At 35.6% G+C, this 27,385-nt stretch overlaps 2 protein-coding genes across 8 annotated transcripts in view; one reads left to right on the forward strand and one right to left on the reverse strand.

The window, feature by feature from the left end:
- The window catches only part of PLCZ1 (phospholipase C zeta 1), a 48,210-nt gene extending 25,010 nt beyond the window's left edge, over positions 1-23,200 (reverse strand). For 2 of the 7 annotated variants that reach the window (XM_032855424.1, XM_032855422.1), the window contains exons 1-6: positions 23,114-23,200; positions 22,537-22,692; positions 21,399-21,522; positions 9,537-9,768; positions 5,508-5,709; positions 922-1,066 (exon numbers count right to left, since the gene is read on the reverse strand). In XM_032855424.1, the coding sequence (XP_032711315.1) occupies positions 922-1,066; positions 5,508-5,709; positions 9,537-9,768; positions 21,399-21,522; positions 22,537-22,547 (714 nt within the window). In that variant the 5' untranslated portion in view covers positions 22,548-22,692; positions 23,114-23,200. Of the gene's footprint in view, positions 1-917; positions 1,067-5,507; positions 5,710-9,536; positions 9,772-21,398; positions 21,523-22,536; positions 22,693-23,113 lie in introns of those variants that run through there. The other 5 variants (XM_032855423.1, XM_032855428.1, XM_032855425.1 and 2 more) reach the window with 5 other exon arrangements.
- A 103-nt stretch (positions 23,201-23,303) lies between these two features.
- Positions 23,304-24,362, forward strand: CAPZA3 (capping actin protein of muscle Z-line subunit alpha 3). The gene has a single exon (XM_032855429.1). The coding sequence runs from the start codon at positions 23,453-23,455 to the stop codon at positions 24,350-24,352; it is 900 nt and encodes a 299-aa protein (XP_032711320.1). The 5' UTR covers positions 23,304-23,452; the 3' UTR covers positions 24,353-24,362.
- The last annotated feature ends 3,023 nt before the right edge of the window (positions 24,363-27,385 follow it).

Below are 27,385 nucleotides of genomic sequence, written 5' to 3' on the forward strand. Positions count from 1 at the left end.
TTTAAATTTATAGATAATGTATCGACCTATTTAGGAGAATTTTAGGTTTATTAAATTTGTAAGTTTAATTTATTAGCTATACATTGTTTAAGTACTCAGTAAGATTTTGTTAAATCTCTTCAATGGCACTGCAACTGAAGTACTTAAGAAATAAACTAACTTTACAAAAACAATTTAAAATGTCTGAAGGTGCTTAATTAGCCAAGTTTGTAAACAGAACCAAATATTATTCTAAACTGAGTGTTAAAACCCACTCAATTTATAGACTAGGATTTGTAGGGTGAATTTAGAAGCTCTCAAAAGAGCTAGATCTTTGAATCCATAACTTTAATAAAGCCAACAATAACTTTTTAAAAAATCCAGAGTAAACTTCTAAACATTCTCTGCTGTATGAATTGCTGCCGCCATAGTCATAAAAACTGTCAACAATCTAAGTAATACATTTTTGACAGGTTTTTGCTTTTTGAAAATAAAGTACTTGGATATTGGTAAAATATTTACTATTATATAGACCAGTATTTCTCAAACTTTTTTTGGTTGTAACTCACAGTAAGAAATGTATTTTACATTGTAACACAATACACACACACACACACACACACACATTACATTGTGTTACAATGTAGAATACATTTGTTATTGTGAGTTACAGCCAAAAAAGTATATATATATATACCTTTATATATATATATAAATATGTATATATAATTTATATATATCATAATTAAACAAAATGTTTCAATTCATCTTACTACTTGAGATTAACTTTGATAAATCTACCTTTAAGTACATACTACATAGATCTTAACACATAATTTGAAATATCACTGATCTAAACTAAGGCCAAACATTATCAGATTTTGAAGCAAGTAAATTATACTGTGTTTAGATAACTATAATTTAACAAAGATACGCACGTACTAGGAATGCATATTTCTCTATTGCTTGGATAACAGTTTTAAACAGAAGCTTGCTGGTGAGTGTGTAACCGTGGTAAACAACAGGTTCATTTCGTGATCCATCCCAGCAGTCAATTTCCAGACAACGGCATCCTTTCACAAGGGCACTAGCAAAATTCAAACAAAATAAATTGTCATTTCTGGATCATTAAAAATGTATGCCAGAGGGTCAAAATATCCCAAAGACTATTTGTGATTTTGCAATAAATGTATAACGGAATCCGTAAGAAAGACAAGTAGCTGTGTTGAACTGAGCACACTTTTCTTCTTGTTTTCTGTGAGCACAGCCTGACCTGGAAGTAATATGAGCCATCCCTAGTTCCATCACCACCAAGATAGAGCAGTGTGTTGTGCTATGGGTTCCGAACCCTTTAATTTCTCCGTATTCCTTACCCTCTCATTCCTACAAGGGCGGGAACTAAAATTTCAGTCTCATAAAAAATGTTTGTTAGCTATAATTCACGATCAAAAAACATTTATTGTGTTTTTATTAGAAAAAAATGGGAATTCTAGGGATGTAAGAAAACAAGCAGCAAGCAGACATAAGTGATGTCCTAAAATACAATCCTGGAAGAGAAACTGAAAGAAAAGAGAGCTGACTTGATCAGGATTTTAGAATCAACAGCCACGTATCGGGAAGTAAATAGAAGAAGACCCCTGCTACTCTTGAATATCTTTTTCCCAGAGAAGACCAAGTTAACACTTGTTTTCCAAGTATATTGAGTTATCCTACTGTGTCTAGGCCAGTGGTATTCAGTCAGGACAATTTCATCTCCTAGGGGACATTTGTCAATGTCTGCAGACACTTTGGGTTGCCATAACTGGGAATGGAAAGGAAATTTGCAACTGGAATTTAGATCGTAGAAGCCAGGGTTACTGCTCAACATTCTACTATGCATAGAACCAGCATCCCGCCTCCATAGCAAAGAACGATCTGACCTCATATGTGAAGATTTGAAAAACCCTGCCCTAAGCCATAACAGGAAAAGGGAGTGTGGTCCCAACACCAAGTACCTGAGAGAAAATCAGCAGTTCCTCCAAACAGAAGCAAAGGAGCCATATGAGAAAATAAAACTTTTAGATCTAGCACTTCTTGGGGGATCAAATTTAGTCAACTTTCTAAGGATAGGACTCAAGCAATATTAAGGGACAAGTGTTAACTGAACAAAGATAAAACAATTATGACCCCAAAATCCAGGGGCTGAATTCAGAAAATAGAGAGATCTTATGCTCCTTTGGAAATAATATGGATGAAAGATGGAGGGAATCCGAGGAGACAGCATTAGAGGGGAAGGAAGTCTCGTCTATCCTGGAGGCGTCACCAAAACAATGTAAAATATAAAATTAAATAATTAAATATTTTTTGAGTTTTTTTGAGGTTTGTTTGTTTTTTAAGACCATTTTTGTTTTTTTTTTTTAAGTGTACATGGCTTTATTTAGGCATATAGTGATGCACTATAATGTAAAATTTCAGAGTTTTGTTCATCTGCTTATTCTTGTTTTGGAGGAATGACCTAGTGTGCTCTTCAAAGAAAATTTTCTTTACCCATTAATATTTCCATGGATGAATTAGGTGATGATCTAATTTACGTAGAAGTCCTAAACTGGGTTATATCTGTAGAATTCAAAATGAATGTAATTCTCATCTTGTAGATTTATTTACATATTTAGATTTTAAATTGGAAAAGAAGCAATAACCATTTGTAAACTTTATTAATTGCCATTAAAAATTATTTGCATTACTCTCCTCTTTGTTGATTGTCAAAGTAAATTATCTTGCCTTTTTTTAACTGCTACAAAAAATCAGTCCTCTGGGCTATTACCAGAGAATAATCTTGAACGTTCTGATTAAAAAACAAAAAAAACTACCAAAAACCAAACTGTGAAAGAAAACTTTCCATGAAGGAAAACCCAAATAATACTGGTTCTTGCTACTTCTCTAGATAGCTGTAATTATCCTTAGATCAAGCCAACCTTTACCAAACTGCTTATTTCCACTACATGGTTTGGTCCCCGGCAAAAATGATTTGAGTGGATTTCACTGTGTCAAGCCAACTCCTTTTATTTGGGGACACATAAAAGAAAGTAGTGCCGGGGTGCGTGGGTGGCTTAGTGAGTTAAAGCCTCTGCCTTTGGCTCAGGTCATGATCCCAGGGTCCTGGTCCTGGGATAGAGCCCCGAATCGGGCTCTCTGCTCAGCAGGGAGCCTGTTTCCCTTCCTCTCTCTGCCTGCCTCTCTGCCTACTTGTGATCTCTGTCTGTCAAATAAATAAATTAAAAAACCTTTAAAAAGAAAGAAAATAGTGTCTCTCCCAATGGTGTTAGGGAAGCTACTTTCTACTATTTCACACTGAGTCACCTTTTTGGAAATGAATAATAGAAATTTCTCTGTCACTCAGTTAAAAAAATCCACTTAAATAAGTTTAAGGGGCTTTTCATGGATTAAAATATTTAATGCTATAAGGTAGTTAATATTAGTCTTCCTCTTTCAGAGATGAGGAAGTTGAGACTCAAAGAAGTGGTAGGAGTCACATAATTAACAAAGGAGGGAAAGAGAGGAAAGATCAGCTCCAGAAACTTTGCATTAATCTATCAACATTACATTATTCTACCTCTCATGCATAGAGAATTTTGAAAAACTTGCATTCTAAAATTGTATCTTCCACAAGTGGGTGGAAGAAGTATAATTAAATTTGAATACAATTAAATTAAATTAAAATTTAAATGTTTAGCTGGGTGGAACATTTTCTTCATTCAAAAGTAAATGTCCTGCATTTCTATCAACCCAACTAAAATGCATATTTTCTCATTTAAAAAAAAAAATTATGAGTAGAAATTTCTGTAGTGAAAGTATAGCTACGAATTGGGTTATCCTTATGGAATTCTCAATGGATACACTTCTGAGCTCATGGATTCATGTGTTTACACAAGATTTTAAATGGGTCAAGCCATGTTTATTTGTGAATTTGGTATTATCATGGAATTATGAGCTATCTTTTCCACCCATGATTTCCTTAATTAGTGTCAACTGGTCACATAGCTTTGATATATTGATCAATCTATATATTGATGACTCCCAATTCTATTTTTCTAGTTTATATATTTCTTCTAAGTCCCAGATATGTATACTTAACTGTCTGACTTAGCCCTGTGACAAAGAATTGGAATCTTAACTAAATGTGGAAACTATTACACTCTTGCTTTTGCCTCACAACCTAGAATGATCTCATCAGGTTTCACTATCTCTGTCAATAGCATCATTGTATGCTAAGTTATCAGGCCAAAAATCCTGATAGTATTCTCTTTTCCTTATATCTCCCTTCAAATCACCTAGTAAGTCTTTTTGGCTCTGCCGCCTTAACATATTTCAAATTCAACCACTGATTTCAACAGCTCCCTCATGAATTCATCATCTACATGAACATCAACAGCTGCATTGCTACAGTATCTTCTCCAGTCATCATTTACCTCCAATCCTACACCATCAGTCTTTTCTGAACAGTAGAAAGTGAATCGAATTATGACATCATTTTAAGGAAAACCTCTCCAATGACTTCCTAATGAAACTGGAATAAAATCCAGTCTCCTTTCCATGGCCTCTAAGATCCTCAGAAACTGACCCTATCTACTTCCTCAAACTCAACTCCCTTCAGTCTCCATTCATTTCCATACTTGGAAGCAAGCCATACTTGCTTTCTCTCATTTGAATATGCCTGAGCATTTATTATTTCTTCTATTTAGTGTGTTCTTCCTACCAAATATCTCTGAGGCTTCCTCTTGATCATCACTCACACCAAACTATATCACCTCTTGAGAAGTCTTTCTCAAGTAAAACCCTCCATGCCACCGTTACTTTCTCTCACATTACCCTAGTTTACCCTCTCCATGAGACTCATCTGTCCCTGAAAATATCAATCTGCCTACCTGCTTATGATGTCTGTTGTCATGAACACATAAGCTCTGAATATCTTATTCACCAATGTATTCTCAGCTGACTGCCTAAGCTGAAGCCTGGTATTAACAGTGTGATACACTGTGGAGTGCAAAATTAAAGGTGTAGCATAGATCACTTAATCTATGTAAATCATTTGACATATAAGTCTATCTATCTAATCTGTAAATGATAAAGTATATAATTTATCGATTTATGCATTGCCTTTACTTGTAGCATCGTGTCTTAATGTCTGGGAAATAATGTTAACCATATATATTTTTTTAAATCTAAGATATTTTGGTGAAATAAGATAAGAACATTCTTCTTCATATGGTTTCCTATAAGAGGTACCCAAATTATTCAGGAAACCTCAGAGGGACAATAATCAGGGAAAGGAGGTCAACAAGCAGAACTTGAAGGAAAATGTATGATACTAAACCATAGAATAATTATACAGCTACCCAAAGGTTGGCTTTCCAACATATTCACAAATCAAAATTTCTTTTTCCTATATTTTTGCACAACATCCATAGCCGCCTTTTACTGTGAATTACCACTTACTGGAACTTCCAAGTGCTGTAAAATGTAATGGATAAAAAAATCAAAATAAATACCTTATGTATCCCCAAAGGTCACTTGGTCCCAGTAACTGGTCAGATACCAAGTACGTATTATGTGAACTTGAAATAAAATAATCATTTAATGGATGATTCATATCTTGATAAACTTTTCCACAGTCAGTTTTAAATATTAGACATTCAGGTGAACCCATGTATCTTATAAAACCTTCAAATGACATCTGGTGTGCTCTCTTAACTAGAAAAAATAAATTAAAGAGATGCAGAAATATCATTAACTGTATAAAAATATATCTCATTAACTATATAAAGTATCTGTATAAATATCTGTAAAATAACTCTATAAATATCATTAACTATATAAAAATTACATCTGTAGTAGAGCATGTTTCTAAAACATTCATTTAGAATTAAAATTGACACTATTTCTAATTTTTCTGTGGAAACAAAAAATTTTTTCTAACGAATACCCCTAGTTCTTCTATATCAACATTCAAGTAGAGAGTATATTATTTAGTTCATCTCTGATTTTTTAATGTTTTAAAAATACATACAAGAAAATACACATATCATAGGCCAATGAATTTCCATAAGCTAAACATCTAGATAAGCAGCACCTACCTCAAAGAACAAAACATTGCAACATCCCAGAAGCCTGCCTTCTGCTAACTTTTCACTTTCTCCCGCTAACTCAAGTGTATTCAGTGGTCTGACTTCTAATCACCTAGCTTAGTTTTCTCTGTTTTTTGTGCCTTAAAGGAATGAATTCACACAGTATGTATTTTTTGTGGCTGATTTATTCTACTCAACATTGTTGCTATGATTTATTCTTATAATTGCACATAGTTGACATTGTTTATTCCCATTGTTTTGTAATATTCCATTGTGTGAGTACACCACAATTATTTATCCATTCTATTCTTGAGGAGCAGCTAGATAATTTCCAGTTGGAGGCTATTACTAAGAATGCTGCTATAAACAATCAGTACATGTCTTTCATTGCAAATATGGATACATTTCTGTTGGGTACGTACTTATGAATGGAATTGCTGGATCATTCGCATATTAGCATCTCTAATAAACTGTCTCTGAACTTTTATACCATTGACATAATATTACCAAAATTATGTATTTAAGCAAAACACTGACTCTGGAATCAGATAGTTTTGGTTATATCTATTTACTTCTTACACATTAAGCATGTTACTTAACTTCTCCCTATCTTTGGAATGATGGTAATCATAGCTCCTATCCCTATAAATTATTTACATAAATTAGCTCTATAAATGCTAGTTGTTATTATTATTTTATTGTTCATAATTCAGTTTGTCTCAAAATGACAGGTGGTGTGAACATTCACTTTAAACTAGAGAGTGATCCTTGGCAAAGAATTTTATTTCTGGGAGTTTATACTATAGAAATAGAGACTCAGACAAAGACTGATGTGCAAGAATGCTCACTCACGCTAGCATTATTTATAAAAGCAAAATAAATGGGGGAGAAAACAAATTAAGGCTCAAAATATGATACAGTACTAAGGAGCAATTAAAAATAATGTATCAAAAAAAGTGACAAAAGTAAATGTTTATTACTTCATAAAAGTGAAAAAGCCAGCATTCAAATGCTATTATAATTTTGGTTTAAAAAAAATGAAAGCCAGAGGAGAATACATAAGATGTTTAGAGGCATGCAAACTCTGTTTGAAATACATGCAAATTTAGGAGTATAGGAGCATATGAGCAAATGCATCATATATTGTAATAGTAAAGATTTGCATAAATTCCTTCTTTTTTCTGGAGCTGTGATTGCTTTATAGCTCTTTTGAACTACTGAATAATTAAGTTAATATCTTTGATAATGGAATAGGAAAAAAACAAACTCATTTTGTGCCCTTAAAAGCTACCAGATTGAGATGAGAGTTAATCTAACAGATATTTAAAAGCCTCATTTGGTTACACATCGCATACAAAAGTGGGATGAGATTGAGGAGCCAGCAGCATTTGAGACTATCCAATCATAATTCTAATTGGCCTCAATAAGTGATCAATAAGCATGTAAATGAAACACAAGGTCTTGTGTGTGTGAAAGTATCTGAGGCTGAGGGAGGCTTAAACGATGAAATAGATGAATTATAGTTAAAATGCAAACACAATTCCAAGATGTCACTGCCACCACCCCATTATCCTTTTCTATTTTTTAGATTTACCACCTGCAGGTAACTGCCAAACTAATTTTTTTTTTTTTTTTGAATACTCACTACTACATCAGTGCTACTCAAAGAGCTTATCTGTGGACTGGTTGTTTCCAGCCAGCAGTAGCATAAAGAGCTTGAGCCAAAACATAAATCAATTCACTACTTCTTTAGATGACGTTTTTGCTATTAAAAAAGCAAGTAGTCAGCTAAACTCATCAGCCATGCTTAGTGATATAGCTGTTTTACATCCTTGTGCAAACTCATTATCTTGTTGCAAACCTGCAAAAATTTTAATAGTGATCACACCAAACTCTTACTAGTACTGCATTCAGTACTAGTAACCACTACAACTTTCCAAAATCTTTTCATGAAAATGAGTCATGGAGCCCAAATCCTAATTACGATCTGCAAGACAAGTCGTGATTTGGTCCGTCCAATACTTTCCTTCACTTGACCTCAGAAACTTCTCCCATTTTGTTATATCACGAATTCATTCTCATCATTTCAGTCTCAGCTTGAAGGTCACATCCTCAGAGTGAACCATTCTAAACACCCAGCCAGAACTAGTCTTCCTGGGTTGTTTATTCTCTGTCACTCACAGTATAGAGCAGTCTGTGGAATCAGGCTTTTAGATATTTATTTATTGTCAATCTCTCTCACACCCCCATCATTAACATAAGATCTAGTTTGGCTTATTCTTCATAAGGCAGTATCCCCAGTCCCAGAAGCAGATTTGGTTGCCACAAATAAATATTTGAATAAGTCATGAATATATGACTCAATGAAGAAATTTTTGATTTTGTTAGAACCATATTATCATATATTAAACACTGGTACATTAACTAGCTTTCAAAGGCAGAACTTGAACTTTCATACTTCCCTTGTTAAATAAATATTCTGAGCTTTTTTATTAATTTGTGTACAGCTAAACACTATTTTGATGGTTTTTTTACATAATTATGTGAATATTTTATTACATTATGTCTTTATTATTTCATTTAAAGATAAGCATAAGTGGAAAAAATGTGAAGTGTTTTACCCATTAAAAAGTGGAACGAAGATCAAAAATTATATGACTCATCATTAGCTTTAACGGTCATTTAATTCAAACCAGATGACTAGGGACACCTGGGTGACTCAGTCGGTTAACATCTGCCTTCAGTTCAGGTCATGATCCAGCCCTATGTCAGGCTCCCTCCCTACTCAGTGTGGAGTCTGCTTTTCCCACTCCCTCTACCCCTCCCCCCACTTGTGCTCTCTCCTTCTCTCTCTCTCTCAAACAAATGAATCTTTTAAAAAATAAAATAAAATAAACCAGATGACTATATTCAAAAATGAAGAAAAAGTGAAAATTTTTTAATGTTTATGATATGTTATAGACAATTATGTGTATAAACAATGAGGTAGTGATTTTATAATATTTTACTTTTTTCCTAGAATAGTTTTCACTTAGCTTTAATACTTCTATATATTTTTCAATAGTATAATGTATAAATATAGAAGACTGACTATTACTTTGTGTTTAAGTTATTAATGAAAATGAAGACTCTTTCATCACAGTACATGTAACAGAATCTCACCTTGCTTTCCAGGCTTAAGCTCATCTCTGAACACTTAAGAGATATACCAAGGCAGTTAAAAAAAAAAAAAAAAGGAAGCTGGTCAATGAAGTAGGAAAGAATGTAATTGTTTTTACAGTGCACTTTTCTAAAAGTACATATGTAGTCTCTAAAATATAGAAATAAAATTGTCAATATTTTACATTATCCAAAATAAATATGACCGATCCAAAAATTTCAATTTGATAACTGTAATTCATTAAAAAAACTTCACATTTAGATATTTGAGAAAACTTTGAAATGTAAGCATACCTTCTTCAATAGGCTCATATTTTTGAATGATCTCAAACGCAGTATTTTTGGTCATGTCAAGTGCATACTGTTCTTGTATCAAAAATTGAAGCAGGTTTTTCTCAAAAAGAAATTTCTGGTTTTCAGAATATGTGTTGAAAATCTCAATAATTTCTTCTCTGTGTGCCATAATTCGATAAATTGATCTAAATTCTTCTATGGTGATTCTTCCTTGCTTCAGCCTGTCATTAGCCTACTAAAAAAAAATGACTGGTGGGCTCACATTGTGAATATAAAAAATACAGAAAATAAATAAACGTATTTGTGTAATATATATAACAATTAATACTTGAAGGAAGATGAATCTTACATTGGATTCTTATCTCAAATAAAGTATATTAAACTGCATGAAATGATGCCAAAGTTGGAAAAAGGTAAGTGGAAAATCACCACTTAAAACCCAGTGGCCATAGTGGGAATGGAAAAAGATGTGGGAGATGATGAGGATTCTAGGTTGTTTTTCAATTACATGTTTCATTTTTCTCCTCCACTCTCCTTCAGTACCTTCTTATAGCCATGTGAGATGGTTTGTAATCTCATGCTGCTGATGTGCATAAACATCAGGGTAAATCAGAGACGTTCAAGGTCACTGTAAACTTCAGAAGCTGCAGGAGTGGTATCAGCACTACAGTAACTGCAGTAGCTACGGAGCATCTTGAGGAAGTGGAATGTACATAATCATTGAAGGACTGGGGGTAGGGACCAACAAGGTGGGTTCTGGTAAAAAAGAGTGGATTCACCTGGCTCTTCTGGAAAATTCATGTTTGAGCTTTATGAAATAGAAACAAAAAAGTGGGCTGTGTCCATTTACTAAAAGCATCAGAAACACTGTGAGGTTCTGAGTAGGAAAATGGCTAGCTGAAGTAAACGTGTAGAATAACCAGTTGGGCATGACCAATTGGAAGCAATGGAGAACAGCAGGATGGAACAGAGAAGTGCAAACCAGGTGGGAGGTAGTGAGTACAAACTAAAGAACAAGGATCTGTGAAGTTATGAACAGAGAAGTCACGAGGACTCAATGTATTAAAATGTTATATGCATTGAGGAGAGAAATCAGGAATGTCTAGAGTTGGGGAAGAGTTAAAAAACAACAACAAAAAACCTAGTAGAATCACTTACAAATAGAAAACTTTGGAGAGTAGGCAATACACTTACAAGGACCCCTAATTTCAAATGAAGCTACTTACTTATATTTTAACTTTCCCATGACATTGCAAACAGCTTGAGTACAAGGAGCATGTGCTAAAGGGCCATTATACTGTGGTAAAAATCTGACAATTTGTAAACAGTTGGAGCTAACATTATATTCCTAGCCCCAAAGTATGTGGGATTTGGGACACATAAATTAAACTCTCTGAGCTTCCTGCTCTTCATCTGAAAAATGGAATTTTTCACTCCCTATGTCATCAAGTTGCTGTGAGGACTGAAAATATACAATAAATGGTTGCTCTAGATATCAAGTTCTGCTTCCTTCACATCATCCAGCCTATCATCTCATCTTTTGCACTTTTGCCCATGAAATGAACCTCTAACGGTTCAACAGCAGAAGTTCAGTGGTAGACCAGGTGGCTGGATACGAGGGATCCAAGAGGCAGTCTGAGCTGGGAATCAAATATGAAGAGCTTCAGATTAATTCACAAAGGAGTATGAATCCATGTTTATGGAGCAGCATGAAGAAGCAGGGACTGGAATGAAGCCCCAAGTGCGAATGAGATGAAGTTAAGCTTGGGGGAAAAGCTGGGATCAGTTCTTGTCAAATTGGGCCCAGAGCTCATTCAACAATAATAGCACCTTAAAATTACATACGCTTAAATTCATATTATCAATTATCTGAGTAGACTAACAAGATTCAACTTGCTATTTTTAAATTCTGGATTAAAGCCAATGTCATAGAATTAAATTTATTTTATTTTAGCCCCATCCCACTCATAATTTGTTATAAGATCTTTAACAAACCCATAAAAGTCAAGTGTGCCTGTAATTCCTGCCAATTTGGTTATACAAAACTGTGTAAATTAAAAGTTACAGTCCTACTAAGTAGCAGTATAAAATAAAATACATTATCTGCTAAGTAATGAAAGCTTTATTACTCTCAAGCAAGGTTTAAACTTGGCCATCTGACTTGTTCTGTTTTGTTTTTCCCAAAAGATCAAAGTTGTCCTCTGATACTAGAAAAAATTAGAGATGTAAAGTTCAAACAAAATTCCACAAATCCAAATAACTGCTCCTTGATCCAACCCAAAGGAGTTAACAGTCAAACATTAATTCAATTACCAAAAAATAAAAACCACACCGAATAGGTGAAAATTATATTACTGAAGATGGAAAGTTTTAATTTTAGTAGAGAGAAGGAAAAGGAAAGCAACAGAAGTCAGTAATGAGGGAGCCTGGGTAACAAAATCAGCAGTAGGGGAAGCAGGAAAAAGGAAAGTATGAGCAAGAAAGACTCAAATCTGAGGACTGACACACATAATAGCAGCAAAACTGACAGAGTACCAATGTATTTATTTAATATTTCCCCTGTAGGAGAAAACTGGAGCTCAGAACTCTTATGTCAGTTGTCCCCAGGCCCACACGCATGGTAGACCAGGATTTGAACTAACTCCAAAACCACACAGAGAAACATCAGGAAGAAAGACATGTCAGTACACCATGATGCATATTGACAGTATATAAGTAGAAATAAATTGTGTAAAATACAAATCTGATCCCATTAACCACCTGTTAAATTGCTCACTTATTTCTTTTTTGTCTTCAAGACAAAACCTGAACTGTATCGTGTTGGCATCCCAGGTCCTTTAAGATGTCTCTGATGGTGTCTGCTCTAATCCTTCTCTTTCTTGTACCTCACACTTTGGGTGCTCTGAATTAGTTACAGTATAAATACCAAACTATCTTGCTATTGTTTCTTCTGTCTGGAATATTCCTCTTTCACTTCCTAACCTACTAATTTTTACTAATTCTTAGAAAAGTATCCTCCTCTAGAAGTCTTCCCAAATATTCTTCTCTGTCTTCCCCAGGCCACATCAGATAGCCCACCTCTGGGTTTTTATAAGACTCTGAATCTTCTTGTATCATTAAGTTTATTACCCTGGAATGAAAGCTTTTTTTTTTCCCCCTAAATCCCTTCTAGAATTGCCTTTGACAGGAAGCTTGCCATTTGTTTCTTATATTCTTAGTACCTTAAAGAACAAAAGAATGCCTGACAGAAGATATTAAGAACATGATCTATCACCTAAACAATTTTATGATTCTGGTGACATATGTGCATTTAATTGGATAAAGAGTTGATATATCCCTAAACCTAGGAAGAATAGGGAAAGATATTTTTAAGTATATATTACTAAAAATATGCAAAATCTCGGGCCCCACTTCAGGGAATACTACAGGTTTTAGAAATGTTACACATTAATCATTTATACACAGCATAAAATAAGAGCAGTGAAGCCATTTTCCTCTTGTTTAAAAAAATTCATTAAGTGGTTAGTCTCTACAAGGCATTACAAAAAGAACTTTACCAAACAACCCATTCAGTTTACATATAATTTAAAAATATATGTCTTACCTTAAGACAATGAACACCATGAAGGTAGGTATTTTATCCTTTATATTCCCAATGTCTAGTACTGGATCTCCCCTAGCATAGCACATTAGTGACTATGTTTGAATGAATGATTGAAAACATGAGTATAAAAGAACATATTAAATTGATTCTATTGATATTCTGATAGTACGCTTTCAGAAAACAGAATTAAAGCTTTTCATGTTACCATTTTCCCTTGCTCAGTTTGCTAGTAAAAAGATGAGGTGTCACTTAAAATAAATGACCTCACAAGAAAGTTGAGCTATCAAAACACAGAATTCACTTTTAAATTAAGATGAGGTGTTTCAAATTTGTCTCTGAAATTACACTAAAAACAGAGTATTCAAAATATATTACAGGAAATTATATGACCTGCCACCTTTTTCCCCAAACTCTGACATACAAATTTAAACCACTTGGAAACTCTATCTTCTGTCTTTCCTTTCTTCCTAACTAAATATGTGCATCAGAAATAAAATTGGGTACTAAAGATGTAAAGGCAATACCTCATCAGTGCCTCTGTATGCTCATATTCTAGAAAAGGAAAGATGACATGAAAGTTACAATGGAAACTTTATACACAACAGAAAAAGGAAGTTGGGCTATTCTTTTTGGAGACAAAAGAGGGTCTTTATAGAAGAGGCAATCCTGGAGCTGAACTTTCATTGAGAAGAGAGAATGGTTGCCTGAAAGTGAGGAGGAAAAGGGTTATTCTAATAGTTGGGATCAGAGCAAATAAACACATGACAGCACAAAACAGGAGTGTGATTAAAGAAGACGTTAGTGAAGCTGCAGTGAGTGATAAGGGTGAAGCCAAAACTTCCTAGAAACCAACATCCTAGAGGCCCTTGGATTTCACACTGGGGCTCTCAGACATCATTCTCAACCAGTGACTGACCGATGAGCTATAATGAGGGAAATCACATAGATTTTTTTTAGAAAAATCATTCTGGCAGCTATATACAAGGTAGGATTAAAAACAAGGAACCAATTTATAGGGCTACTCAAATTTTAATGGACATGTAAGTTACCAAGGGACTTGCTAAAATGCAGAGTCAGCTTCAATATGTCGGATTCTGCATTTCTAACAAGCTCCCAGGGGGTGCCAGAGATGCTAGTCTGAGCAGCACACTTTGAGTAGATAGCAGTTGGAGACCAGTTGACTTTGTGTACGAATAAAATAGACCTTAAAAGATTTGAAAATCTGATGCGGAGGTAAGGTAAGAGAAAGAGGCTGGAACTCTCTCAGGTTTCTGGCTTGGATAGCTGAGGTAGAATGGTGCTGCCATCACCAAGAAAAGAGAGAAAGGCAGTTTAGAAAGGAAGGATTGTTTATTTTAAACACAATAAAGGTGAAGTATCTTCATCCAAGCCAAGACAGCCAGAAGACAACTGGTTGGGATGGGACATGAGGATTGGTGTATTACAGGAGAAAACACAAGGATTTTGCAGGCAGACAGACTCAGACATGAGTATCCACAGTAATATGACATAAAAAAATTATATCAACATTCTTATCCTCAATATCTCTATGCGTAAAGAGAGGCTAATAACAACTTCCTTGGATGTATGTTAAAATAACATATGCAAAAACCTAACACAGCGCCTAGAATATGGCAGGTGATGAACAAATAGTAGCATACATGGCTTTGCTGTTCAGGATAGAAAACGTGTGCTTTGTTCCCATTAAAGTGGTAATGAAAGTCTTTGAAAGGTAATAAGGTGGTGACTCAGGAAGCTCCAGAACTCACCTCCTCCCATGGACATACCAAGTCTACAACTACATATGGGACAACTCCCTCTGCAGGAAATCCAAAAACTAGGTCATTGAACTAACTTGCCTACATATTGGGTAAAGGAGAAAAAAAATCTGTATCAAAATAGGGCAGAGAGGCTGAGACATAATCTGTCCACAAACGTGGACACAATCAGTCCACAACATGGTGACATATAATTGGGAGAGAACCCACAACTCTCTGCTTCTCCCTGAGGAGTGAGGGCTTTGGACCCAACTTCTAGTCCCCAACTTTTAAGACTTCCACCTGAGAGGGAGGATCCCAAAACACCCAGCTCTGAAAGCCAGCTGCGGCTTGTGTCGGCAAGATCCACAAAGCTATAGTAAATAGTTCTTAACAGTTCACAAGGACTCATGGTGGCTATCCTTCCAGAGCCCAGCACAGAGGTAGCCAACTACCATGTAGTTTTTCCCTGAAAGAGGCCTATATACTTATCTTAAAAGCTACAGCCTGAGAGTCATGCTTCTGATCCAACACAGGTGTAGAAGCAGACTGCAATCCTCCCCGAAGACCAGGAAGGCCCGCAGGTACCTTCATGTTTTCTCTCCACCTCCCTCCAGATCACCAGTATCTCTGTGAAACAAGCTTGTGCACACATCTGGCACCCAGCTTTTATAGCTGCCACTCAAGGGATGAAAATCCCTTGACAGCCTGGATCTGGCGACCAGTAGGGCTTGTGCTCACATGTTCAGCAGAACTGTGGCAAACAAAGAGAAAATCCTTGGCCAGTTGTCCCCCTGGAAATTGGTGCAGAGGGAGTTGACAGAGAAACTCACTCCCAGTCTTTCTCTGAAAGAGGTGTATGTGTGTACTTTACAAGCTGCCACCTGGGGGATTGGGCTTCTAATCAGGCCACATGTGGGCGCTGACTGGGATCCTCCCCTTTGGAACACCGATAGGTCTTAGCACTCCCTCAATGACTGGGAGCCACTAAGAATAAAGTAGGCTTCTTGGACAAAGTTTGAGAGCCAAACAAAAGCTAAGACTGAGCTGAGCAGTAAGTATCATCTTCTAAATGAGGCCACTCCTTCAAAGGTAGAAGTGGCTGTTCCATCTAATGCACAGAAGCTAACACAGAGAGTAAGAGAAGATGAAGAAACAGAAATATGTTCCAAACAAAAGAACAAAACAAACAGAAACAGACTTACATGAAACAGAGAAAAGAGATTTATCTGATCAAGAATTCAAACAATGGTTCTAAACAATATGAAGATTACTCAAAAAAATTAAAAATAGAACTAACTACCATATCATACAATTCCACTTCCTGATACTTATTCAAAGGAAATAAAATCACTATTTTGAAAAGATATCCGTACCTCCATGTTTATTACAGCTTTATTTACAATGGCCAAGGCATGGAAGCATCCTAAATGTCTATCAATAGGTGAACTGAGAAAATATGAATAAGATATTATTCTGCAATACTAAAGAAGGAAATTCTATAATTTGTGACATCATGGATAAACCTTGAGGCCATTATGTCAAGTGAAATAAGTCAGAGAAAGACCAATACTATATGATCTCACTTCTATGTGGAATCTAAAGAAAAAACTGAACTCATACATAACAGAGAACAGATTGATGATTGCCAGAGGCAGGGCTGATGGGGTGGAAGAAATGGGTGAAGGTTGTCAAAAGGTACAAACTTCCAATTATAAGATAAATAGTTCAATATAGATATATTGATATAATATATCTACATATTATATAAGATATATATTACATAAGATGTATTATATATGAGAGATATATTATATGATATATTATATATTAATTATATATTATATAAGATAAATAGTCTAACTATAAGATAAATAATTCCAAATATAAGATAAACAAGTACTAGAGATGAAGTGTACATGATGGCTAACATGTAGCCATCTAACACTGATGTAACTAACACTGATGTAACATACATAATAATAAGTTCTGGGGATGTAATGCACAGTCTGGTAACTAAATTAGCAATACCATATTGTATATTTGAGTTATCTTAGAAGATAACTTAAGATAACCTGAGTTGTCTTAAAAGTTCTAATATGAGAAAAATAAATTTGTACCTATGTGAACTGATGGCTATTTACTAAATTTATTGTGGGAATAATTTTTCGATATACACATATATCAAATCATCGTGTTGTACACCTAAAGCTAATATAATGTATATCAATTATATCTCAATAAAACTGGAGAAAAAAGAAAAGTTAATAAAATTGCTCAGAATAGTATATAAAGTAAAAAAAGAGAGAGAAAATTAAGAACTCAACTTTAAGAGAACAGCAAAAGAAAAAATGATAACAGGACAGATGGAAAAGGAATGATCAGAAATTTTAAAAGAAAACTAGAAGAGAGTGATGTCTTATAAGTCAGAATGGAGAGTAGTTTAAGAAAACAGGGATAAATAAAATGCAGAGAGAGCCTAACCATTGCATTTACCATTTTTAAAAATTGAGATTTTCAAGGTAGGTAAAAAGGCAAAATGTATTGCAATGAATCATTGGAGAAGTAGGGAAAGAAATGTGAAAGATTCTTTGTTTATCTGCCAAAAGAGAGAATGTAACATTTAGAAAAGGATATGGAGCTATTTGTTTTGAGATAAAAAATAAGCTTAGTTAGTCACTTATTTGTGGAGCATAACAAATAGCATGGAGGACAAGGGGAGTTGGAGAGGAGAAGGGAGTTGAGGGAAATTGGAAGGGGAGGTGAACCATGAGAGACTATGGACTCTGAAAAACAATCTGAGGGTTTTGAAGGGGCAGGGGGTGGGAGGTTGGGGGAACCAGGTGGCGGGTATTAGAGAGGGCACGGATTGCATGGAGCACTGGGTGTGGTGCAAAAATAATGAATACTGTTACGCTGAAAATAAATTTGAAAAATTTTTAAAATTAAAAAAAATAAGCTTAGACTGTGGAGGACCTACTAAGGTAAGAAATCATAAACTTGAGAGGGAACCAAACAAAAATATAAGTGGCTGAGTTGACCCAAGTTGCAGATTTATAGGGCAGAGGTGGCAGAGATGTACTTTCCCTCCTCTCTCTACCTTTTAACTCTCAAACCACTCTACATTGTTGCCAGATTCATTCTAAAATTTGCACTATTTCCCTACTCAAAACTTTTCAATGGCTACCCATTGCCTATAAAAGTAAATACAAATTCCACAGCCTACCACTCAGGATTTTTGTCATCTGGCCATGCCTAGCATTTGCAGCCATTTCTCACCACTCCCTTCATGCATCCTACATGCAAGTCATGGTTCATTACCTTTTACTCCCCAAGCACTTCTCACACTGTACTCTACACACACTGCTTCTCATTCTTCAGGGACCAACAAGAATGCTACCTCTACAATGGCTTCTTTTATGGAAGCCCACGTTTGGGTCTCTGTCTCCTCAGAGTCCCTGTATGTATTACCTATGAAATTTATTATAATCTGCTTATAAAAGAGTAATTTCTGCATTTCTTTTCCTTCTGATGAAAGACACCACTTTATTAATTTTTCACAATCCAAAATTTCTGACAGAATGCCATCTAAATCTACATACTATAGATTTAATAATGGCTATTAACTGCTTAGAGAATTTGAAAACTTAAGGTAAGCCCAATAATAACATGAATTTTTAAAATTAAGAAGGATGTTATTTCATACTCAACTACAATCAAGAAGGTAATCTCAGGCTAGCAATGTGTGTTGAAATGACACATGATATTTCCTATAAAATATCTTGCGTGCTACAAATTAAAGACAATAGTAAAGCAATAAAGATTTTTTAATAAAGAGATTAAAAAATCTTACGGAATTGCTCCTCAAGTCATGACTCAATAATTAATTTTGTAAAATGAAATTTAAGAATATTTTCCCAAGGTCATGAAGGTACATTGTCTTTACTTAAATTTCATGGTAAATATTTACCCAATAAGGAACATTCACATCAGAATTTATGCCAGCTTCTTAAGAAATCAATAAATATAATGCAATTTTCTATATATTTGAACAATTATGATTGTTATAGCTTCACCTAATATTTATTGAGAGCTTACTCTTTGCCAAGCCTGCTACTACACATTCACAAATATTTAATATTCAGCACAATCCTGCAAGGTTAACTAGATCAGTATCCCCATTCTGCAGATTACGACGTTTGCTCAGAGAAACTTCTGATTTGCCAAGCACTACACAGTTAAGATCTGGTGGAATAAAGAATCTCCATGCCTGTTGAGCTTGCCAATAACAACAGCCCTGAAACACTAGGAGATTTTGGTCACCAAAATGAGATTCATTATGATTCATTTTATTTTCTCTGACTACAAGGTGTACCCATGAAGTGTAGAAAGATAAACATCAAAAGTTGAAGCAAAACAGTCCACTGTCTAAGCAGCTTAATTTCTAGCTATCCAGAAAATTCAGTTGGCCAATACACCTTCCCTTGCATTCTATTTAATTAACATTTTAATGCATATATGACAACTTAGCCCAAGAAAGCAAAGTATTATTTATTAAAGGGCCCTTGGGGAATTACTTTAATAGATAAAAATTGCTGATCCATATCATCAGCCTTGTTTATAGGCAATTTGTGCTTTAAATTATTTGCGGTCATTTGAAAGAGGCTTTGGGAAAATTCTAAGCAACCTCTGCCCCTCTAATTTTTATAATTCATGTTGTTTTCATAACCACTCCAAAAAGGTTTTGCTAAACAAAACAGACCTTCATTCCTGCCATGTCCAAATAATCGTCAGTTTCAATTAAGGAGCTATTTCTTTACTTGTTATAACTGCTGCACATTCTACATAATACTTGTAAATATGGCATGCATTTTACTCAAGTGCATTTCAGGTGCATATCTTTATTTTGCAGATAATTCAAAGCAAATTGATAATCACTGAATAAGATTTATCATATTTCACATTTGATACAGATTTAATACATTACCTCTATATTATATTAAATGTGAATTTTATTAAACTAAAGAGTACATAATTGTTTCTCCCTTTGAGTGACACCACTGGGGGGAAGTTCTACATGTAAAGATCTTGCACAAAAACTTGTGTTCTTTAGGTCTGGTATTAGACATGAGTTGATTAAAGTTCTGATAGCTCATGGCAGTACATGCTACTTGCATTCACAAAAGCAAGGTGAAATTCTTGCCTTTTACTGCAAGCTCTTAAGAAATATATATATATATATATATATATATATACACACATATATATATATATATATATATATATACACACACATTTGAACCTCCTCTTTGTGATTTATGAACATGGGGGCTAAATCTTAGTGAGAGAAATACATGATGGGGGCTGCTCTCCATTGTCTCCCACGTCTCTGCAAGTTTCTGAGCAGAGGCACCGACAGTTTCATCAGAACTAGATTTGAAGGACGTTTGTGTAATGAAAAGATAGTATCTCCTTCCACAGGAAAGAGTAGGTTTACTGGGCGTGATAATAGTGATAATGACACCCTCCTGGGCAAAGATCAGGCAGGCTTACAGCTCATAGTAAAAGATGCGGTTTCCTTACGCTTGCAGTCCCTCTCTGGTAACACAATCCACTGCCTATGCATGTGTGGACCGGCCCTCATCACATCACACTTTGGGAACTGAGACTGGGAGAAATGGCACCAAAATGCTGATTCTCTTTCAATTGCTATTTTTGTGAGTAACAAGTTACTTTTCCTGAACCAGAAACCTGCCTCTGTCATCATCCATGAAGTTATATCAGGCTAACTGGTTAGCTTGCCAGTAGATTCCACAAGCTTCACACTTGGCAATAATAGTAATGTTTCAACATAGATTGTGATCTGGGTAGTCACTTTCAAAAAACACTATCAGATTCAGGATTTCTATCTTCCTAACTATCTGGATTGGACAATCTAGTATTCACCAAGAAATTTACCATCTTCCTAATGCAAAACTCAACTGAACGCTTGACTTTTCCTCTTCTAGTTATGATCTTTCCCTCCAACCTCTAGTGAAAGAATTGAGTCAGGTTCCCTCCCTATTGGTTCTTCAAACAAAGAGAAATTTGGGCATGATTTTCTACTTTGATGTGAGTAAAATGACATTTTTCTCAAGATTACTCATTCCTTCTATAAATTATTAAGATCAAATCCATTTACCATTTCATCAGTTGTATGATTTTGATCTAATCATATGACCAATACTAATCTTATGTGAACATTCCTACTTTCAGCTAATAGTGCTAAATAAATAAACTAGTTTTATTTCAAATTTTATCACTAACTTGTTTTGCCACCTACCTAAATTCTCTCCTTCTTGATTATGAATATATTTAGCATACTTAATTGCTTTAATTCTCAAGAGACTAATTTTTCATAGGCATTTTCTGCAGAAAGCATCCAAGTAGCTATTGACATTTCCCTATATTGAATCAAGTCCTTCCTAGGGTGGGGTACACAGGGAGCAGATATCATCTCACCTTGAAAATAGATTTCACATGAATATAATTGCACGGAATACTTAATTTTTCAAGTAATTTGTAAGTTTTGTCTACGTTAATTTTTCCACCTCTAAATTCATCCCGAATCATCGTCAAAAACCATGTATGAAGCACAAAAACAGAAGTTAAGGAAATTCTCACAGAAAATCATTAAGTACTTAAAATGCCTAAATAAGTATTTGAATTCTCTTCAGTTTAACATTTTTATTTTTAAGGGATAGACTATTTTGTGCTTAAATGACAAGATAATTCTATGATATATAATATTTACAAGGAAACGAAGTAGGTACTATTCTGTAATAAAAATATGAAAGGGCATATATAACATAAAAAATTACAAGTAAAGAAAAAAATTGAGAAATCAAGTTATTATTGTGGAAATATAGTCTGTTTCCTGAAGACCTGGACTTGGGGAACAGTTGGGCTTCAAGATCTCCCTGTCACTTGACCTGTCTCTCAGCTTCACTTCCCTTGTTTGAAAAGTGGACAAATTAATACTTAAGAAGGTGGGGGCATTAAATGAATTCTTAACACATTATTGAACACAGTTTCTGCTACTGAGTGTTCAAAACATAGTTACCATGTCTGATATTAGTTAACATCAGTTAACTGCCCAGCTACACACATGCTAAAAAAAAGCGACATTTTAAGTACCATCAAAAAAGAGTTAAAAATGCCATGCTGGGTGTGTATATTTGGTATGAATGAGAAAACTAAAACAAGTTTACTTATCACATACAGATAACCTACAAAAACTAGGACACTTCAATTTGAAAAACTACGGTTAAGAATTAATACGAACTTTATAAAATCATGAAACGTATTGGTAAAAAATGTTCAAAAATCCACTCAATTTCAGATTGTTAAAGCTAATGAAAGCCCTTAAATGTGAGGACTATGACTTAATATGGCAAAGTTCATGTTCTTATAAGAAAAAGACAGGAAGCTAGGGAAGTTCAGAAAAGCTTAGGATGGATGGAAGGGAGCAGTTTATACTTAAATGAGAGAGGCTTAACTTCAGGACTCTTCAAAAAGAATGAGAGGGGAATCATATATAACATAAGGGGAGAAATCAAGAGAAAGAAAAGAGGAACAGAAATGACTTCTGAGTGGATATTTGCTCTCCATATTTTCATGACCTGTTGTTCCGTTTCTCCTCGCTTAGAAGTCTCTCCCCATTACGTGTTGTCACAGGTTCCAAAAATAGTTAACTCTGCCCTTTTGTAGTAAAGGAATTTCTTGATATTCATCAGCTGTTGCCTCTGCCCCTTTTCTAGAGAGAAAGCAGAAAACACAGTGGTTTGTGCTCTTGTTTTTTGGAGATAGCTTGAATCCCACAGAAACCGCATACAAGGGGTGCTCCCTGCACCACGTCACTGCCCTTGAAAGTTTCTGGCTTCTTATTGCGTTCTGACCATCTTCAAACGCTCAGTGTTTATAAATGCAGCATCTTCTGCTCTTTGACATTTTTCTATCAATAGCCTTCATATCTTGTTTTTGTTTTTACTATTTGGTCGGCCCCCCTGAAACTTTTCAGCATTATGTGCTTCCAGTGGGTTTGGGGGACTGAGGGACTGAGGATAAATCAATGCCACTGTGGTCCCCGAAGGTGCAAAGGGTTGCCAAACACGCTCTAGGAACTCTAGGCTGCTTCTCTAGATCCCTGGCAACATATAATGCACACAGAGACACACCCCTTTTGAAGAAGGCTGTTCAGGAGGTTAAGTTCTTAAAATCTTCAAAATAGGAACAGCTGGTTGGCTGGGTACCACGCTGTCAGTTGACTGTCATGTTTTTCTTTGGGTCTGAACACCCATTGTGATATCATCAAAAGTTCCACACTTCACAGAGAAAGCTTCTTTATGACTTCATCAGGGGACTCAGAGCTTGCCAGACAACCTGCTTTCATGGTTAGACATAGTAATCTTAAGCTTGAATGTTTAACACCTTGATGGGAGAGGTGTCTCATGGAATGTTTTCTCATCCTTTGAACACTCTTGATTTCAGAAGCTTTGCTTCTGCGGCAACCAAACATGTCACGTAGTACGCTGAGTAGGAAAGAGAAAGAAAGAGTAATTCGCAGACTGTTAATACAGGCGCCTCCAGGGGAATTTGTTAATGCCTTTGATGATCTCTGTCTGCTTATCCGTGATGAAAAACTTATGCACCATCAAGGTGAGTGTGCAGGCCACCAGCACTGCCAAAAATATTCTGTACCACTCTGCATCGATGGAAATCCAGTACTCTTGTCTCACCACAACGTAGTGGGTGACTACCGATTTTTTGACTACCAAAGCAAACTTTCTTTCAAATTCGACCTGCTTCAAAACCAGCTAAAAGACATCCAAAGTCACGGCATCATTCGGAATGAGACAGAATACCTAAGAAATGTTGTTCTGTGTGCCTTAAAACTCTATGTGAATGATCACTATCCAACAGGAAATTGCAACGTGCTGAGAAAAAGCGTGAAAAATAAGGAGTTCTTGATTGCTTGCATTGAGGACCACAGCTATGAAACAAGAGATTGCTGGAATGGCCTTTGGAAATCGAAGTGGATTTTCCAAATAAATCCATTTCTAACCCAAGTAACAGGAAGAATTTTTGTGCAAGCTCACTTCTTCAGGGCTGTCAACCTTCATATTGAAATCTCCAAAGACCTGAAAGAAAGCTTGGAAGTAGTTAACCAAGCTCAACTGGCTTTAAATTTTGCGAGGCTTGTGGAAGAGCAAGAGAATATATTTCAAGCTGCAGTCTTAGAAGAATTACAGGAGTTATCAAACGAAGCCCTGAGAAAAATTCTACGAAGAGATCTTCCAGTGACCCGCACTCTTATTGACTGGCAACGGATACTCTCAGACTTGAATCTGGTGATGTATCCTAAATTGGGATACGTCATTTATTCAAGAAGTGTGTTATGCAACTGGATAATATAAAGGATTGCTCCTGGTAATCGTCTCCATCTGATTTAGTTGTGTTTCCTGGAGGGGTGCTGGGATTTTAAAGTTGAGAAGTTGAGAAGCCACTAGAGGTGCTTATCACTTGAAAATGCAAGCTTAAGTTATGGAAAAGTGGAACAAATAATTTGACTCGGGGACTATTAACCAATCAGGCAAGAAAGAGGTGATGTAAATGTGTTTTGTGGTAGCAACCATCATAAAGCCAGAGATGTTTATTAGAACCTAAAAGAGCTCCATAGAATGTGGCACCCAGAAGTGTTATAAAGGCGGCCAAGGCTAAGACTGTGTGTGTGTCTGTCTGTCTGTCTGTGTGTGTAGGAATGACCTTTGACTTTCTTTGTAACTAGAGAAGGTGTGCAAATGAAGTCACTCTGCAAGTGATACCTCATATAGTTCAGCTCAGTCCTACACCAACCCTGAGAGAGTGGGTTTCTGTAAGTGACATTAGTGTTAGATATTCTGTGAAACCAACAGATATCCAAAACCTACCTCAGATGAAGGACTATTAGTAAACTTGCATCCACCCCCATGCCTGCCCGTGCCCAAGAACTGGGATTACTCAAATCCCTGGATTTTTCTGATAACATGGTCTTTGAAAAATCAACTCAAAAAGCCTAACTTCTCAAGCTTATATTAGTCAAATTCTTGTGAAGTCATCCCATAAGCATTTATAAGTGCTTATTTCATGCCAGGCCCTGTGCTAAATGATTTGCACACAATTTTTCATGATTAGGCTGGCACTAGTAGTAACTCCATGTTACGTGAGATGAATCTAAGATTTCAAGTTGTTTAATTCATCCAGGCACATAGTAAGTGACAAGTGTGTCTGACTCTGCTTTTAACCTCTAGAGTATGACCACTCTCCCTGAAGGCTTGTTTCATTAAGAGTTATGAACTCTACAATGATTTAGGCAAGCATTTCCCCCAAACTGGAACCAGCGGACAGCTGTTTTTTAGCCAAGACAAATTACTACCTTCAGTCACCCTATCACTGTTCCCACCAAGGTTACTGACCACTTGCCTCCCGTCTCAGATTAGTCCAAATCTAAACCTCTCCAGTAAGATTGCAGTAGAGCAGTAGATAGGCCCCATCCCCTAATTCTGACTGGAAAAATACTCTGTATTTTGGATCCATGCTGTTGAGAAAAGATCTCACTCTACTTGGGAAACATTGGAGCAGATTAGAATTCCTGTCTCAAACCTTTCTACCTCAACTGGTGATTCTTAGAGAATCTAAGGAGATCTGCCCAGGGTGTATCTTTAAAAATATAATTTCCCAGGACCCATCCTCAGATTCTGATTTAGTAGGTAAGAAATCTATATTTTAAGCAATAATCAGAGAGGACTCTGTTGCAAGGGATCACGAGACCACATTTTAAGAAATATTGGTCCAATCATAAAATGACACATTTTATGCTTTCTATTTACTTGATTAAAATCATTCCTTATAAAACTATTGCCAAATGAAGTTCATGTCTACGGCTTCACTATGCACAGACCCAGGACATGCCTTCATCTGTTTCGTTAAAATATTAAGGGAAACCTTTCTAAAGAAAAGTACCAAAGACAGTTGTTCTCATTGTACTAAAACATACCCATCTGACAAATTATTTAGCAAAAATCTGAATTGATATTATGCTTATATATGTAAGTGTTGATTTGCCAGAACATTCCAGAATAGGACTCAATGGTTTATGGAACAATCACAGAAGCGTTTAGCCGCCACTGAAACATGGGGTTTTTAAAATAATAATTATTGATACATCTGGATATAAAAAGTCACATGTACAAATCATAGAAAATGCTTGAGGTATAAAGCATTTTGGCCTATTTTTTCCCATCCAATTTTATGGAATTGTCTTAAGTATTAAGAATTTACAACATATATAAATTTTTATCCTGTTCTTTTTACATAAACTCCTATATCATAAATACGGTTCCATGTCATTAAAATTCCTTGAGCACATAATTTTAATTATTTACATGATATTCATACTGTTTATGCACCCTAACAGGACAACTATTTCTCTATTCATACATAATTTAAATTTTTAGCATTTTACTTCTGTTATGAATTGGGCTATAGTGAATATTTCTATGCATAATGCTTTGCCCACATTGTAGATTATTTCCCTTAAGATAAATTCCCCAAAACTGCATATTGAAAAGATACAAACACATTAATGATTTTAATACAGATTGCCAAATTGCTTTCCAGAAAGATTTAACAATTTATAACCCCTTCAGTAGCATAAGAGAGTACGTAGCTCACCACGTAATCCTGGCATGATTGAATACCAAATGTTTTCTTTGATAGGCAACAAACTTTTAAAAGAACCCAAAACAAATTAAAAAGGTGCTCATTAATTTACGCTATATCAAAAACTTTCTTACACTGATTTTATTTGGTAGTTATTTTCTTTGTATGAAGCTGGCATAGCCAGAAAAATCTACGACGACTCCTCTCTGTACCTTTATCACAGAAACAGGCGTGTGTGTGCGCACACACACATACACACACACCCTATACTTAAACCTACTCTAGCAATACACATATACACACACATGCCCAGGCATATACACACATACACAAAAAAATGCTTCAGTGCATCATTTTATAATATTCCAGTGTTTTCTCCTCCCCACCGCACTCCCAACTGGAATGTAAGCTCCGTAAGAATGGGGACCTTGTCTATCTCAAGGATCTAGTATGCTATTTGGTAGGTACTGAATGAGTGAATGAATGAATGAGGCGCCTGTGTGGCTCAGTGGGTTAAAGCCTCTGCCTTTAGCTCAGGTCATGATCCCAGAGTCCTGGAATCCAGCCCCACATTGGGCTCTCTGCTCAGCAGGGAGCCTGCTTCCCCCCCACCATCCCCCCCCGCCCTCCCCCCCGCTCCCCGCCGCCTGCCTCCCTGCGTACTTGTGATCTCTGTCTGTCAAATAAATAAATAAAATCTTTCAAAACACAAAAACAAAGACATGAAACATGGTAGGTTTAGTCGGCCT

This window comes from Lontra canadensis, unplaced genomic scaffold (assembly GCF_010015895.1).
Source record: "Lontra canadensis isolate GAN:19392208 unplaced genomic scaffold, GSC_riverotter_1.0 scaffold9, whole genome shotgun sequence".
Lineage (NCBI taxonomy): Eukaryota > Metazoa > Chordata > Mammalia > Carnivora > Mustelidae > Lontra > Lontra canadensis.